Source organism: Phyllobates terribilis, unplaced genomic scaffold (genome assembly GCF_046119375.1).
Source record: "Phyllobates terribilis strain yellow unplaced genomic scaffold, ASM4611937v1 Scaffold_2__4_contigs__length_985480577, whole genome shotgun sequence".
Taxonomy (NCBI): Eukaryota; Metazoa; Chordata; class Amphibia; order Anura; family Dendrobatidae; genus Phyllobates; species Phyllobates terribilis.
Genome location: NW_027362762.1, coordinates 39,982,715 through 39,998,217, shown reverse-complemented (window position 1 = coordinate 39,998,217; position 15,503 = coordinate 39,982,715). Strand labels below are relative to the sequence as shown.

The following is a 15,503-nucleotide window of genomic DNA, read 5'->3' as shown; positions in this document are numbered from 1 at the left end:
GGCGGACTATGTGGGGCCCATTATACTGTATGGAGGACTATGTGGGGACATTATACTGTATAGAGGACTATGTGGGGCCATTATTCTGTATGGAGGACTATGTGGGGCCATTATACTGTATGGACGACTATGTGCGGCCCATTATACTGTATGGAGGACTATGTGGGGATATTATACTGTATGGAGGACTATGTGGGGCCATTATACTGTATGGAGGACTATGTGGGGCACATTATTCTGTATGGAGGACTGTGTGGGGCCATTATTATGTATGGAGGTCTATGTGTGGCCATTATTCTGTATGGAGGACTATATGGGGCCATTATACTGTATGGAGGACTATGTGGGGCCCATTATTCTGTATGGAGGACTATGTGGGGCCATTATTCTGTATGGAGGACTATGTGGGGCCATTATACTGTAAGGAGGACTATGTGGGGCCCATTATACTGTATGGAGGACTATGTGGGGCCATTATTCTGTATGGAGGACTATATGGGGCCATAATACTGTATGGAAAGCTATGTGGGAACATTATTCTGTATGGAGGACTATGTGGGGCTCATTATTCTCTTTGGAGGACTGTGTGAGGCCCATTATACTGTACACTGGTTGGCAAGCGACTTTGTCCAAGTTTTTTATTTTGGCCCTCTGCGTGTTTGAGTTTTACACATCCCTGTCTTAGAGTAATGGCCAGTGTGTGGCTGTAATGACTTTTTGATAGTTGTAGTTTCACCACAACTTGAGAACTACAGGTTGGAGACGAATATTGTAGATATTTGGCCACCATAAGGATTGACTCTATCAATGGTTAGAATGGACCATCTCCATTATGTCTATGAGCTTCTCCAAAAGCAAAGTCAGAAGGCACAGTGCTCAGATAATCTTCTGGAGCCCCTTAGTCCCAGCATAGGTCAGGGGTCCATATCAAAATCCTTCCAAGGTCTACGATGTGCTTAATTTAGGTCATATAGGTTTCTCAGATAGAGGGGTACCCTAGTCAGGAACAGCTGCCATGGCAAACTTGAGCCATCTGTCCCGAGAGCGGAAATGTCTCACTTTCTGTAAATTCTCCAGGCAAAGTTAGCTGTTTATGGTGCTGGGAGATGAACTCACAGCAAACTATCCATTAACATGTCATAATACGGCTTCGTAGAACCTCTGAGTTGTATGAAGCTGTAATCTGGCAACCATACAAAAATTTTATGGATGTTTTTTTCATTGGATTTCATATGAACATGCTCCAATGAAAGAAAAGTCTGAGATATGCGAGATATACAGACATCTATGTATTCTACATATCTGCAAGCTCAACACTGTCGTCTTCTTGTTTCCTTTAAGGGTGAGATACCAAAAAAGAAGTGCTGTCATCCAGTTTTCTATGGTGAATTTCACATCTATCTCTGGGAATGATACGCTGATGTCCTCTTATTTTCAAATGGTTGATACTGTCACCCGATCTGTTCTTGCTGTTTTCACTTTTCTATTCTTCACCTTCTTCCTGTACATCATCTCCATTCTTCTGAAGATCTTCTTCTCCAATCCTCACATCTGGGAGAAGTCTCGTTACATCCTCTTTGTCCACATGCTCATCAATGATGCATTGTATCTCGCCTTGGGAAATTTCATTTTCGTGACTGCCATGTATTCTGTCCACTTCTCCGCGCCGGTTTGTTTCGTGCTTCACACCTTGGCCTCTTGCTGCTTTCGAGTGACCCCATACAACCTGGCCGTCATGTCTCTAGAACGTTACGTAGCCATATGTTTCCCATTAAGGCATCTAAAGCTTTGCACAGTAAAAAGAGCTCGATCTGCAATTCTGGTGATCTGGCTCATAGGAGTCTGTCCGAGTATTGCCGACTTCATAATCTACTCGATTGAAGGAAGTTTTTTTTCCTTACATGGGTTTTGTGATCATTTAATGTTGTTTGTAAGTCCCATACAGAATGTGATCTTGTCCTTCATTAATATCCTCAGCTTCGCCGCGGTCGCCTTGATCATTGTATTTACTTACATTGAAGTTATGCTGGTCGCCAGGAAAATCGGTTCTGGAGGGTCATCCGCCCTTAAAGCTGGTAAAACGGTGATGCTCCATGCCTTCCAGCTCATATTATGTATGGTCTCCTTCATCTCCACTATAACCGAGACCCTCTTAATAAATTACATAAATTACTTACTCCTCACAAACTACATTATGCTCACGTGTTTGCCGAGACTCCTCAGTCCGGTCATCTATGGTCTAAGAGATGAAGTTTTTCGTAAATATATAAAGAAAATGTATTTAATAAAATTTTGAATTTATTGTAAAAGGAAAACTTGTGTTTGTCATCTGTTGGTAAGGTTTTTTTCAAAATTATATAAGTATTAGTGAAGGAAACTGGAAGAACAATGAAGTGCAATAGGATTTTATTCAATGATGGAGGTTATCAGGGTACTGGAGGATGCTCACCTGATGAGATGGGGTGAAACACAACTACTGTAATGACTCAAAATGTCAGCTGCTGCAAGTCCAAAAGTGGAATCCGAGGAAAAACAATACTGGAAAAAGTGGGTTAACTGCGCTGCTGATATGAATACCAATTGAAGATTCCAGATGACCGATCAACGCATTTTGAAGTCATTCAACTTCTTCAGGTATTTGTGGTTTGTCCTGATGAAGAAGTCGGATGACTTCAAAACGCGTTGATCGGTCATCTGGAATCTTCAATTGGTATTCATCAGCAGTGCAGTTAACCCACGTTTTCCAGTATTGCTTTTTCTAAAATTATATATGTATAATCCATTCACCTGTGCCGCTAGGGCATGCGATCTTCAATCCACAATGCAGGATGCAAGATCCAAAACAGCTGGGTTCAACACGTAATAACATTTCTTGTCTTATAATAAAAATCCATTAAAAAACATGTTGTAAAATGTTACGTGCATTCCATCCAATAGAATCATAGAGCCCAAGGAAAGCATTACCGTTTGCCACGTTTTGAACTCCAATGGTTCTTAATTATAACCTAGTAGAACATCAAACTAAGTGAAACTTAAAGAGTCATTTTAATTTTAATTTTATAAATCAATAGTACTCATAAAAATAAGAAACTTTGTAATACAGGTGCTTCTCACTAAATTAGAATATCATCAAAAAGTTAATTTATTTCAGTTCTTCAATACAAAAAGTGAAGCTCCTATATTCTATAGAGTCATTACACACAGAGTGATCTATTATATAGAGTCATTACACACAGAGGGATCTATTATATAGAGTCATTACACACAGAGTGATCTATTATATAGAGTCATTACACACAGGGATCTATTATATAGAGTCATTACACACAGAGTTATCTATTATATAGAGTCATTACACACAGTGATCTATTATATAGTCATTACACGCAGAGGGGTCTATTATATAGAGTCATTACACACAGAGGGATCTATTATATAGAGTCATTACACACAGAGGGATCTATTATATAGAGTCATTACACACAGAGGGATCTATTATATAGAGTCATTACACACAGAGGGATCTATTATATAGAGTCATTACACACAGAGGGTCTTATTATATAGAGTCATTACACACAGAGGGATCTATTATATAGAGTCATTACACACAGAGGGATCTATTATATAGAGTCATTACACACAGAGGGATCTATTACATAGAGTCATTACACACAGAGGGATCTATTATATAGAGTCATTACACACAGAGTGATCTATTTCACGTGTTTATTTCTGTTAATGTTGATGATTATGGCTTACAGCCAATGAAAACACAAAAGGTATTATCTCAGTAAATTAGAATACTTTATAACAACAGCTTGAAAAATTATTTTAAAATCTGAAATGTCTGTTCAGTAAATGCCTCAATACTTGGTCGGCTCCTTGTGGATCAATTACTGCATCAATGCGGCAATGTGGCATGGAGGGATCAGCCTGTGGCATGGAGGGATCAGCCTATGGCTGCTGAGGTGTTATGGAAGCCCAGGTGGCTTTGATAGCCGCCTTCAGCTCGTCTGCATTGTGGGGTCTGGGGTCTCTCATCTTCCTCTTGACAATACCCCATAGATTCTCTATAATAGATTCTCTATGGGGTTAAGGTCAGGCGAGTTTGCTGCCAATCAAGCACAGTGATCCTGTTGTGTGTAAACCAGGTATTGGTACTTTTGGCAGTGTGGACAGGGGCCAAGTCCTGCTGGAGAATGACATTTCCATCTCCATAAAGCTTGTCGGCAGAGGGAAGCATGAAGTGCTGTAAAATGTCCTGGAAGACAGCTGCGCTGACTTTGGTCTTGATAAAACACAGTGGACCTCCACCAGCAGATGACATGGCCCCCCAAACCATCACTGATTGTGGAGACTTCACACTAGATCTCCAGCAGCTTGGATTGTGGCCTCTCCACTCTTCCTCCAGACTCTGGGACCTTGTGGAGTGTGTCAGTGACTGCCTTCTGGACATCTGTCAAGTCAGCAGTCTTCCCCATAATTGTGGAGCCTACTGAAACAGACTAAGGGACCTTTTTAAATGCTTAGGAAGCCTTTGCAGGTGTTTTTTGTTAATTATTCAAATTTACTGAGATAATGACTTTTGTGTTTTCACTGGCTGTAAGCCATAATCATCAGCATTAACAGAAATAAATAATTGAAATAGATCACTCTGTCTGTAATGACTCTATATAATATAGGAGTTTCACTTTTTGTATTCAAGCACTAAAATAAATTAACTTTTGATGATATTCTAATTTAGTGAGATACATTTGTATATCTTATCTGGGAAATCTGCTTATTTCTCCTCCTAGATTGATCATTCTAGACGGTTCCGAGGCTTGCTAACTAATTTTAGCCTGGGGTGCAAATAAACAACAGTGGCCCATGTTTATTGTGTTTACAGAGTGAAATTATCCATTGAATGGACTTGATACATCAGACTATATGCAGAAACATCCACACCAAAGATTTGACACTCATTGCACAGATATGGTACTAGCACCAAGCTAAGAACATAGATGCAGTAAAAGAACCAAGCTGGTTACAAAAACATGGTACCAGAAACATGCTTAGGGTATGTGTACACAACATATTTTTCAGGTGGATTCCGCCTGAAAAAGCGCTGCAAAAATGTAACACAATGTAGAGCACTGTAAAAACAACATAGTGCCCATATTTAGTATTTTATTACTTCTTTTAAGAGGCTTCGCCTAGAAAAACTTGGCGAAGCAGATGTCGCATACACATACCCTTAAAACAGTTTTTGCACACTGCCAATGGTTTATACACTGTCATAATTCTCCTCTAGTCCCAGTAAGAGTGGGTGGTTAAATGAACACAAACGTGTGATTTGCATAGTTGTAGTCAAATGCCGACTAGATTCTCATCCGCTTCTTTCAATGTTCTTCTGAGACTCTAGTTGGCATGTGACCACAGCTATGCAAATCGCACACTAACGGTCACTACGCTGGGAATAGAGGGGGACCTTGACAGTGTGTGCACAGCACACTATAACGATTCAGCAATCTGCAGTGACATAGAGGGACTGTAGAAATTTGTCTAGAGCCCGGAAAACCCATTTAATACAAAGATGCAGTAACAGATCCAAGCTCAATACATGAATACACTAACAAAGCCAAGAACCAAATTTACTAGTTATTGATCCTGTAACTGAAGAAACAATACTGCACAGATACTTGGAAAGTGTTAGGAAAAAAAGTGTGTGGCTTGGAAATTGCAATACCCATTTCAAAATAGGCAAAACAGTCCACTTAAGGATCCTCCCATTAACTTTTTCCCACCTAAACCTGTGTAAATGTTCCTGTAGTGTCAGTATTCATATACTCATGTATCCAAAACTCACATCTGCTGCTGATTTTCTAAAGAACAGGTTGGCAGTGACTCAGTGGCCAAGTGTCTCCTGATCTGACCCAACCGGATCCCTATGGGGAGTTGTGAAGAGACTAGTTGTCATCACTCTCCATCCAGCATCCAGGCCCTAATTGAAGTCATTCTTGAAAAATGTTATGCCAATTTTTTTTTAAACTTGGTTGCTGTGGACATTAGAACCAAGTCACATTTAGTCTGAATTTTATTTAGGTTCTTTTACCCTGTATAGGGTGAGGGGATGGGCATATGAAGTCAAGAAGACAATTACTTTTTCTTATGTCAAGATTGATATAAAAGTTCTGGAAAGCAACTACTAATCTGAAAATCTTCTGAAATTTCAAAGTATTTAATTGAGGGAAAATCAATTACTGAATCGATTCACCCCAAATGGAAAGGACTCCAAAGCCTCCAACTGTCCTGAAAAAACACCTACAACACTCTGAGGTCTTCTAGGACTGAATCCAACTCTTTCCAAGCTGTTTTTTAATGCTTTTTTTTGCTTTCCACAATATTGGTGGCTTGCATCTGCATAAATGCACAGAAAATATGTGAATATATTGCAGCAGCAGCTCTGTAACCATACTGATCACTGATCAAGCAAACAGCAGCTACGTGTCCCTTCCTGACCCTGCAGTATATCAGATACAGTGACTCTCCTGCCTCACAGACACAGTGACTCATAGAATCATAGAATCATAGAATGTAGAGTTGGAAGGGACCTCCTGGGTCATCTGGTCCAACCCCCTGCTCAAAGCAGGATTCACTAGATCATCTCTGACAGATGTCTGTCCAGCCTCTGTTTGAAGACGTCCATTGAAGGGGAACTCACCACCTCTCGTGGCAGCCTGTTCCACTCATTGATCACCCTCACTGTCAAAAAGTTTTTTCTAATATCTAATCTGTGTCTCCTCCCATTTAGTTTCATCCCATTGCTTCTAGTCTTTCCTTGTGCAAATGAGAATAAAGATGATCCTTCTACAATGTGACAGCCCTTGACATATTTGTAGACAGCTATTAAGTCTCCTCTCAGTCTTCTTTTTTGCAAGCTAAACATTCCCAAATCCTGCAACCGTTCCTCATAGGACATGGTTTGCAGACCAGTCACCATTCTGGTCGCTCTTCTCTGAACTTGCTCCAGTTTGTCTATGTCTTTTTTAAAATGTGGTGCCCAAAACTGTACACAGTATTCCAGATGAGGTCTGACCAAAGAGGAGTAAAGTCCGATAATGACTTCACGTGATCTAGACTGTATGCTTCTGTTAATACATCCCAGAATTGTATTTGCCTTTTTTGCTGCTGCATCACACTGTTGACTCATGTTCAGTCTATGATCTATTAGTATACCTAAGTCTTTTTCACATGTACTGTTGCTTAGCTCTATTCCTCCCATTCTGTATATGCTTTTTTCATTTTTATTGCCCAGATGTAGTACTTTGCATTTTTCCCTGTTAAAAACCATTCTGTTGGTTGCTGCCCACTGCTCCAGTTTATTTAGGTCTTTTTGAATCCTCTCTCTCTCTTCTCTAGTATTAGCTATCCCTCCTAGCTTTGTGTCATCAGCAAATTTAATCAGTTTACCCTCAATTCCTTCATCTAAATCATTGATAAAGATGTTGAACAATACAGGTCCCAGGACGGAGCCCTGTGGTACCCCACTTGAGACATTCATCCAGCTGGATGTGAAGCCATTTACAACCACCCTTTGAGTCCGATCACTAAGCCAGTTATGAATCCACCTAACAGTTGCCTGGTCCATTGCATACTTGGTCATTTTTTCAATAAGGATGGTGTGAGATACTTTGTCAAATGCTTTGCTGAAGTCAAGATATACTATATCTACAGCATTTCCCTGATCCACCCAGTCAGTGATTCTGTCATAGAAGGAAATTAAGTTAGTCTGACATGACTTGTTAGTTACAAACCCATGCTGACTCTGGTTAATCACTTCATTCTTATCCATGTACTTACCTACATGTTGTTTAATAATTTGTTCAAAGATCTTTCCTGGTATAGAAGTCAGACTCACCGGCCTATAGTTCCCTGGGTCCACCTTCTTCCCCTTTTTGAAGATAGGAACAATATTTGCTCTTCTCCAGTCTTCTGGGACTTCTCCTGTTCTCCAAGAATTTTCAAAGATTATGGAGAGTGGTTCTAAAATTTCTTCTACGATCTCCTTCAGTACTCTGGGGTGTAATTCATCTGTAATTCAACTCTCCTATCTCCTTCTCCTTATGAAATAAATCTGCATTACTCTTTTCTTCACACACTAATTTTCTTCATCTGTACAGTTTTTTCAGTGTTTTATGACTTTCTCTTCCTATCTCTATGTCTAAACTGTGAGCTATGACGTGCCCTCATTATCAATATTCACAACAAAATGGCTGCTGCATTCCCTGCCCTGGCTTTTATATAGGCTCAGATAATTCTTACTGATTGGCCATGCTATATCATGTGACGTGAAAGGCCCAAAGTCATGTGGTCCATCTCTGACTGATGCAATCTTCTGCCAAATGTAAAATAGTGACAGTCAATTTAGGCTATTTGCCCAAATCTCCTTGTTTCCTTAAATTCCTAAACATTTCACACTAATTTAATATGATTATTTATTTTACTCACTTATATAGCACCATTAATTTGCACAGGAATTTACATACATCATCATCATTGCCCCCATTGGGGCTCACAATCTAATTTCCCCATGTCTTTGGAGTGTGGGAGAAGCTGGGAAGCTGGAGAACCCAGAGCTAACCCACAAAATCACAGAGAGAACATAAAGGATTACTATTCTATTGGCTCCTAATATATTCTGCAACTTACTTTAAATTCTTATCTAAAATTTTGCCAGTTTTTTATAGATTTGAAGTTGCTGGAAAAACTTTATTAAAGTAATAAGTTAATTTGTAATCTTGTTCACAATCACCATCTCCAGTGATCTGAGAAATGTACACAAGATGTAAATTTTTGGTCATGGGGAAACTTTTCTATACTTGAAAATCCTTAAAGAAACTGGTAAACTATCAGATTCCATAGATATTTACTGTCTAGAAATAACCTGACGACTCGAGCGCAAAATAATAACCAGGAATTATAAGGAGCCAATGAGACAAGAGACATCCACTCGAAAGGGCAAACTGCGATTCAACAATATACATTTTACACAAATCTAAGTTTTGAAAACCAGATATAATTCTTGTGAGCTATTACTTTTTTTGATAAAAAAAAAATAAAATGATTATTGTGTGATACTCCAAAGCTAGCATTAGTCATTCTGCCATGACCGCTGGGGGTCTGCTGATGATCCCCGTGCTTGTAATAACGACTCTCCTGTGAAAGCCAGCCCATGGCCGACGTTCATAGGAGATCATGATTGTCACTATACATAGCAGTGCTGCTGATGCTCTATGTATGATCTCTGGTTAAAGTCCCCTAAAGGGATTATTAAATACAATAAAAAGTGAAAAAAAGGTTTTAAAATTTATTTCAGTTCTTCAATACAAAAAGTGAAACTCCTATATTATACACTGCTCAAAAAAAATAAAGGGAACACTTAAACAACACAATGTAACTCCACGTCAATCACACTTCTGTGAAATCTATGTGTCCAGTTATGAAGCGACACTGATTGTGAATCCATTCCTCCTGCTGTTGAGCAAATGGAACAGATGACAGGTAGAAATGATCGGCAATTAGCAGGACAGCCCCTATAAAGGAGCGGTTCTGCAGGTCGTGACCACAGACCATTTCTCTGTTCTCATCCTTTTTGGCTGTTGTTTTGGTCACTTTTTTCATTTTGCCATTGCTCTCACCCCTAGAGGTACAGTAGCATGAGGGGGTGTCTACAATACAACCCACAGAAGTTGCTCAGGTAGTGCACCTCATCCAGGATGGCACATCACTGCGAGCTGTGGTAAGAAGGGTAGATGTGTCTGTCAGCACAGTGTCCAGAGCATGGAGCAGATACCAGGAGATGTGGAGGGAGCCATAGGAGGGCAACAACCCAGCAGCAGGACCGTTACCTCCTCCTTTGTGCAAGAAGGAACAGGAGGAGCACTGCCAGAGCCCTGCAAAATGACCTCCAGCAGGCCACAAATGTGCATGTGTCTGCACAAGCGGTTAGAAACCGACTCCATGAGGGTGGTATGAGTGCCCGACGTCCACAGATGGGGGTTGTGCTCACAGCCCAACACCATGCAGGACGCTTTGCATTTGCCACAAAACACCAGGATTGGCAAAATCGCCACTGGCGCCCTGTGCTCTTCACAGATGAAAGCAGGTTCACACTGAGCACATGTGACAGACGTGGAAAGCGATCTGCTGCCTGCAACATCCTTCAGCATGACCGGTTTGGCAGTGGGTCAGTAATGGTGTGTGGTGGCATTTTTTTGGAGGGCCACACAGCCCTCCATGAGCTCGCCAGAGGTAGCCTGACTGCCATTAGGTACCGAGATGAGATCCTCAGACCCCCTGTGAGACCATATGCTGGTGCGGTTGGCCCTGGGTTCCTCCTAATGCAGGACAATGCCAGACCTCATGTGGCTGGAGTGTGTCAGCAGTTCCTGTAAGATGATGGCATTGAAGCTATGGACTGGCCGCCCGTTCCCCAGACCTGAATCCGATTGAGCACATCTGGGACATCATGTCTCGCTCTATTCACCAACGTCACGTTGCACCACAGACTGTCCAGGAGTTGGCGGATGCTTTAGTCCAGGTCTGGGAGGAAATCCCACAGGAGACCATCCGCAACCTCATCAGGAGCATGCCCAGGCATTGTAGGGAGGTCATACAGGCACGTGGAGGCCACACACAACCTCATCAGGAGCATGCCCAGGCGTTGTAGGGAGGTCATACAGGCACGTGGAGGCCACACACAATACTGAGCCTCATCAGGAGCATGCCCAGGCATTGTAGGGAGGTCATACAGGCACGTGGAGGCCACACACAATACTCAGCCTCATCAGGAGCATGCCCAGGCGTTGTAGGGAGGTCATACAGGCACGTGGAGGCCACACACAATACTCAGCCTCATCAGGAGCATGCCCAGGCGTTGTAGGGAGGTCATACAGGCACGTGGAGGCCACACACAATACTGAGACTCATTTTGACTTGTTTTAAGGACATTACATCAAAGTTGGATCAGCCTGTAGTGTGTTTTTCCACTTTAATTTTGGGGGTGACTCCAAATCCAGGCCTCCATTGGTTAATAAATGTGATTTCCATTGATGATTTTTGTGTGATTTTGTTGTCAGCACATTCAACTTTGTACAGAACAAATTATTCAATGCGAATATTTCATTCATTCAGATCTAGGATGTGTTATTTCAGTGTTCCCTTTATTTTTTTGAGCAGTGTATATAGTCATTACAAACAGAGTGATCTACTTCACGTGTTTTTTTCTGTTAATGTTGATGATTATGGCTTACAGCCAATAAAAACACAAGTCATTATCTCAGTAAATTAGAATAATTAACAAAAAACAAATGTAAAGTGTTATGATCCGGGTGGTGGAACCTCTGTGCTGTGTTAAAAGGAGGGACCAGAGGGGCGTAACTAAGTGCCTACCTGGACCGACCCTGGCCACATGGCGGCTTAGTCGACTCCGTGAAATAAGGAGGGACCGGGAAGGTGAACCAGGTGCCACTCTGGGACCGACCTTGTGTGAGAGCAGGCGACTCCCATGGGACTGATGGCCGAAGCCGACAGGCACAGCAGATGAGCACGGCTGGTAGACAGGCAGGAGATGCGGGTAGACAAGCAGGCGGGCATGGCAGATAGACAGGCAGGTGGGCACGGCTGATAGACAGGCAGGTGGACACGGCTGATAGACAGTCAGGCGGGCACGACTGCTAGACAGGCAGGTGGACACGGCTGATAGACAGGCAGGCTGGCACAGCTAATGGACAGTCAGGCATGGGAACCTGAGGGCTGGAGAGAGTGTTAGCACACAAACAACAACCTTGAACAGGCATCTCCATTTTGCAGGAGGTGCCTTATATAAGGGCAGTCCTCCGGCCATTGGCCGGGGACTCTTTAGGATGATGTGTGCGGCCTCTTTAACAGGGAGGGAGCACATGCTCGCATGCCCTAAGTACAGCGCCCGGGGAACTGTGCATGGTGCGTGCACCCCGGGCAGATGCAGCAGGGGAGCCGGAGGATGCCGGACCGGGATCACGGCGGTGAGGGGATCGGCATCTCTGCCCGACAGGAGGCAGAGGTGCCGACACTACAGCACCCCTCCCTTTACGCCCCCTCTTGTTTAAGCCCGCAAGAAATTTTTCTAGAAGATGAGGTGCATGAATGTTCTCCCTGGGCTCCCAAGACCTCTCCTCAGGACTAAACCCCTTCCAATCCACAAGAAAGAAAGTCTTTCCTCTTACCCTCTTGATGGCCAAAATGTTCTCTACCTCAAAGATGTCCTCAGCGGAGACTGGAGCTGGAGTAGTACCTGGATCGTCAGAGAAAGGATTAAGGACAACAGGCTTGAGGAGAGACACATGAAAGGAATTGGGAATCTGTGAGTTTCAGTTTGTACGCCACTGGATTTATTTGGTTCAGAATCTCGAAAGGACCGATGAACCACAGGCCCAACTTGTATGATGGTATCTTGAGATGGACATATTTGGAGGAAAGCCAGACCTTGTCTCCCGGACGAAATAGGGGCGGATCCAGACGTCTTTTACCAGCATGCTTCTTCATCCGCTCGGAGGACTGAAGAAGCTCAGATCTAGTGTCTTCCCAAACCACCGAAAAGTCACTGACGAGAGACTCCGCAGAAGGATTGTCCACTGAAGAAGAGACGGGAAACAGAATTCAGGGGTGTTGACCGTAAACCACAAAAACGGAGACTTAGCAGAGGACTCACTCACAAGGCAAAAGTTCTACCCAATTGCTATGGTGAGCGTTGACAAAGTGCCGAAGAAAACTGGTAAGGATCTGATTAATACGTTCCACTTGATCATTGGACTGAGGATGATAGGCCGAAGAAAAGTCCAAAGTGACATCCAGCAGCTTGCATGTGGCTCTCCAGAAGCGAGAAGTGAACTGAACTCGTCTGTCCGAGACAATGTGGAGGGGTAAGCCATAGAGACGAAAGATGTAATGGATGAAGTCCTTAGCCAGCACAGGTGAGGATGGAAGATCAGGCAAAGGAATGAAGTGAGCCATCTTGGAGAAGTGGTCAGCGGCCACCCATATGACGGTAGAACCGGCATATACTGGAAGATCAGTGATGAAGTCCATAGCAATGTGTTGCCAAGGAGCAGAAGGCACGGAGAGAGGAAGAAGATCACCAGCTGGGAGGTGACTAGGTATCTTGTTACGGGCACAAGAGGAACAAGCTGCGACAAAATCAGCAACATCCTTGCACAGGGTGGGCCACTAATAATGTCGGGCAATGAGCAGAAGCGTCTTCCTCTGGCCAGCATGACCAACCAATTAGGACGAATGACCCCAGAGTAAGACCCTCTTCCGATCCTGAGCCGCTACAAAGGTCATACCAGGAGGAAGATGAGACACGTCAAGTGGAGCAACAGTCATTATTCTGGAGGGGTCAATGATGTGTAGAGGCTCCTCCTCTTGGTCGGTAGACAGGAATGAGCGGGATAGAGCTTCAGCTTTAATATTCTTGTCTGCCAGACGGTAATGGAGAGTAAAGTTGAAACAAGCAAAGAAGAAAGACCATCTGGCCTGACGCGGATTTAGTCTTTGGGCGGTCTGCAAGTAAGCGAGGTTTTTATGGTCAGTTTAGATGACCACCGAGTGCAGAGCCCCCTCAATCAAGTAGTGCCTCTCCTCCAGCACTAATTTGATGGCCAGCAGTTCTCGATCTCCTATGGAGTAATTGCGCTCAGACGGAGAAAAGAGTTTGGAGAAGAAGCCGCAGGTCATCATTCGCCCGGACGAGGATTTCTGGATGAGCACTGCTCCGGCCCTGGAGGAAGAGGAATCAACCTCCAGGAAGAATTGTTTATTGCAATCTGGATGATGTAGCACTGGAGTGGAGGAGAAGGCTTGCTTAAGAGAGACAAAGGCACTTTGCGCCTCAGAAGTCCATACCCTGGAATTTGTCCCTTTATGGGTGAGAGCAGAGATGGGAGCAGTCCGGGAGGAGAAATGAGGAATGAAGAGGCGGTAATAGTTAGCGAATCCCAGAAACCACTGAATAGCCTTCAACCCCTCAGGTCGGGGCCACTTTAAGATGGCAGACACCTTCTCGGGATCCATCCGCAGTCCAGTCTTAGAGATGATATACCCCAAAAATGGTAGGGAGGTCTGCTCAAAGAGGCATTTCTCGTACTTTGCATACAGGTGATTCTTCCGGAGCCTCAGCAATACCTGACGAACATCCCTCCGATGAGAGGGCAGATCAGGGGAGAACACCAAGATATCGTCCAGGTACACCACCACGCAGGAATACAGGAGATCTCGGAAGATGTCATTCACTAACTCCTGAAAGACTGCTGGAGCATTACAGAGACCGAAGGGCATCACGCAGTTACGTAGTGACCATCCCGAGTGTTGAATGCCGTCTTCCACTCGTCTCCATGGCGAATCCGGACCAGATTGTGCGCCCAACAAAGATCGAGCTTAGTGAAGATTTTCGAGCCTTTTAGGTGATCAAACAGCTCCAAGATGAGAGGCTGGGGGTACTTATTTTTGATGGTAATCTGGTTTAGGCCCCTATAGTCGATACATGGATGAAGAGAGCCGTCTTTCTTTTGGACGAAGAAGAATCTTGCTCTAGCCGGAGAGGTGGATTTCTGGATAAATCCCCTAGCAAGATTCTCTTCTATGTACTCAGACATAGCACTGGTCTTGGCCAGCGACAAGGGGTACATTCGCCCGCGAGGAGGTGAAGCACCAGGTATTAGGTCGATGAGACAATCATATGGCCTGTGAGGTGGCAGTGTCTCTGCCTCCTTTTTATCAAAGGATAATTTATGTTCCAGGCAAGTTCGGATGCGCGGGTGTGGAAGTGCATGGCATACTGTCCCACAGAAAGTCTCCCTTGGCGGAGTCGGAGAAGAGAGGAGGCAGTCGAAGATTTTCAACCAGGCTCATCGAACACCTTCTGGAAAACAGGGAGGTCGGACACCAGAGGATCCCCTCTCTCCCACAGATGGTTAAGCCACACCAATGCCTCTCTTGTGAAATGAGATATGATAAATGCCACCTTGGCCCGGTCGGAGGCAAACTGGTGTGCCAGGAGTTCAAAGTGCAGAATGCACTGATTAATGAAGCCTCAACTTAGGGCAGGGTCACTACCAAAATGTGGAGGAGCAGATAGCCGCGGTCCTAAGCCGGATGCCACAGCACCACTGGGTTGAGGTGCCGCCGAAGAGGGTGCTGCTTGGTTAGAGGCGGACACAGTCGGGGTGGACAGCGCGTTCAAGCGAGAGTTGACTGTCTGCAGATAGGACAGGATAGTATCCTGTTGGGATCTCTGGCGAGAGACCTCTTGGTACAGGTCTGAGAGTGAAGGAGCCTGGAAGCCACCAGATTCCATGGCCTGTGCAAACTGTTACGGATCCGGGTGGTGGAATCTCTGTGCTGTGATACAAGGAGGGACCAGAGGGGCGTAACTAAGTGCCTACCCGGACCGACCCTGGCCACATGGTGGCTTAGTCGAC

General features: G+C 44.0%; 1 protein-coding gene across 1 annotated transcript; it reads left to right on the top strand.

The window, feature by feature from the left end:
• The first annotated feature begins 1,438 nt into the window (after positions 1 to 1,438).
• Positions 1,439 to 2,296, top strand: LOC141244120 (odorant receptor 131-2-like). Its single transcript, XM_073668986.1, has one exon. The coding sequence runs from the start codon at positions 1,439 to 1,441 to the stop codon at positions 2,294 to 2,296; it is 858 nt and encodes a 285-aa protein (XP_073525087.1).
• Positions 2,297 to 15,503: the final 13,207 nt, after the last annotated feature.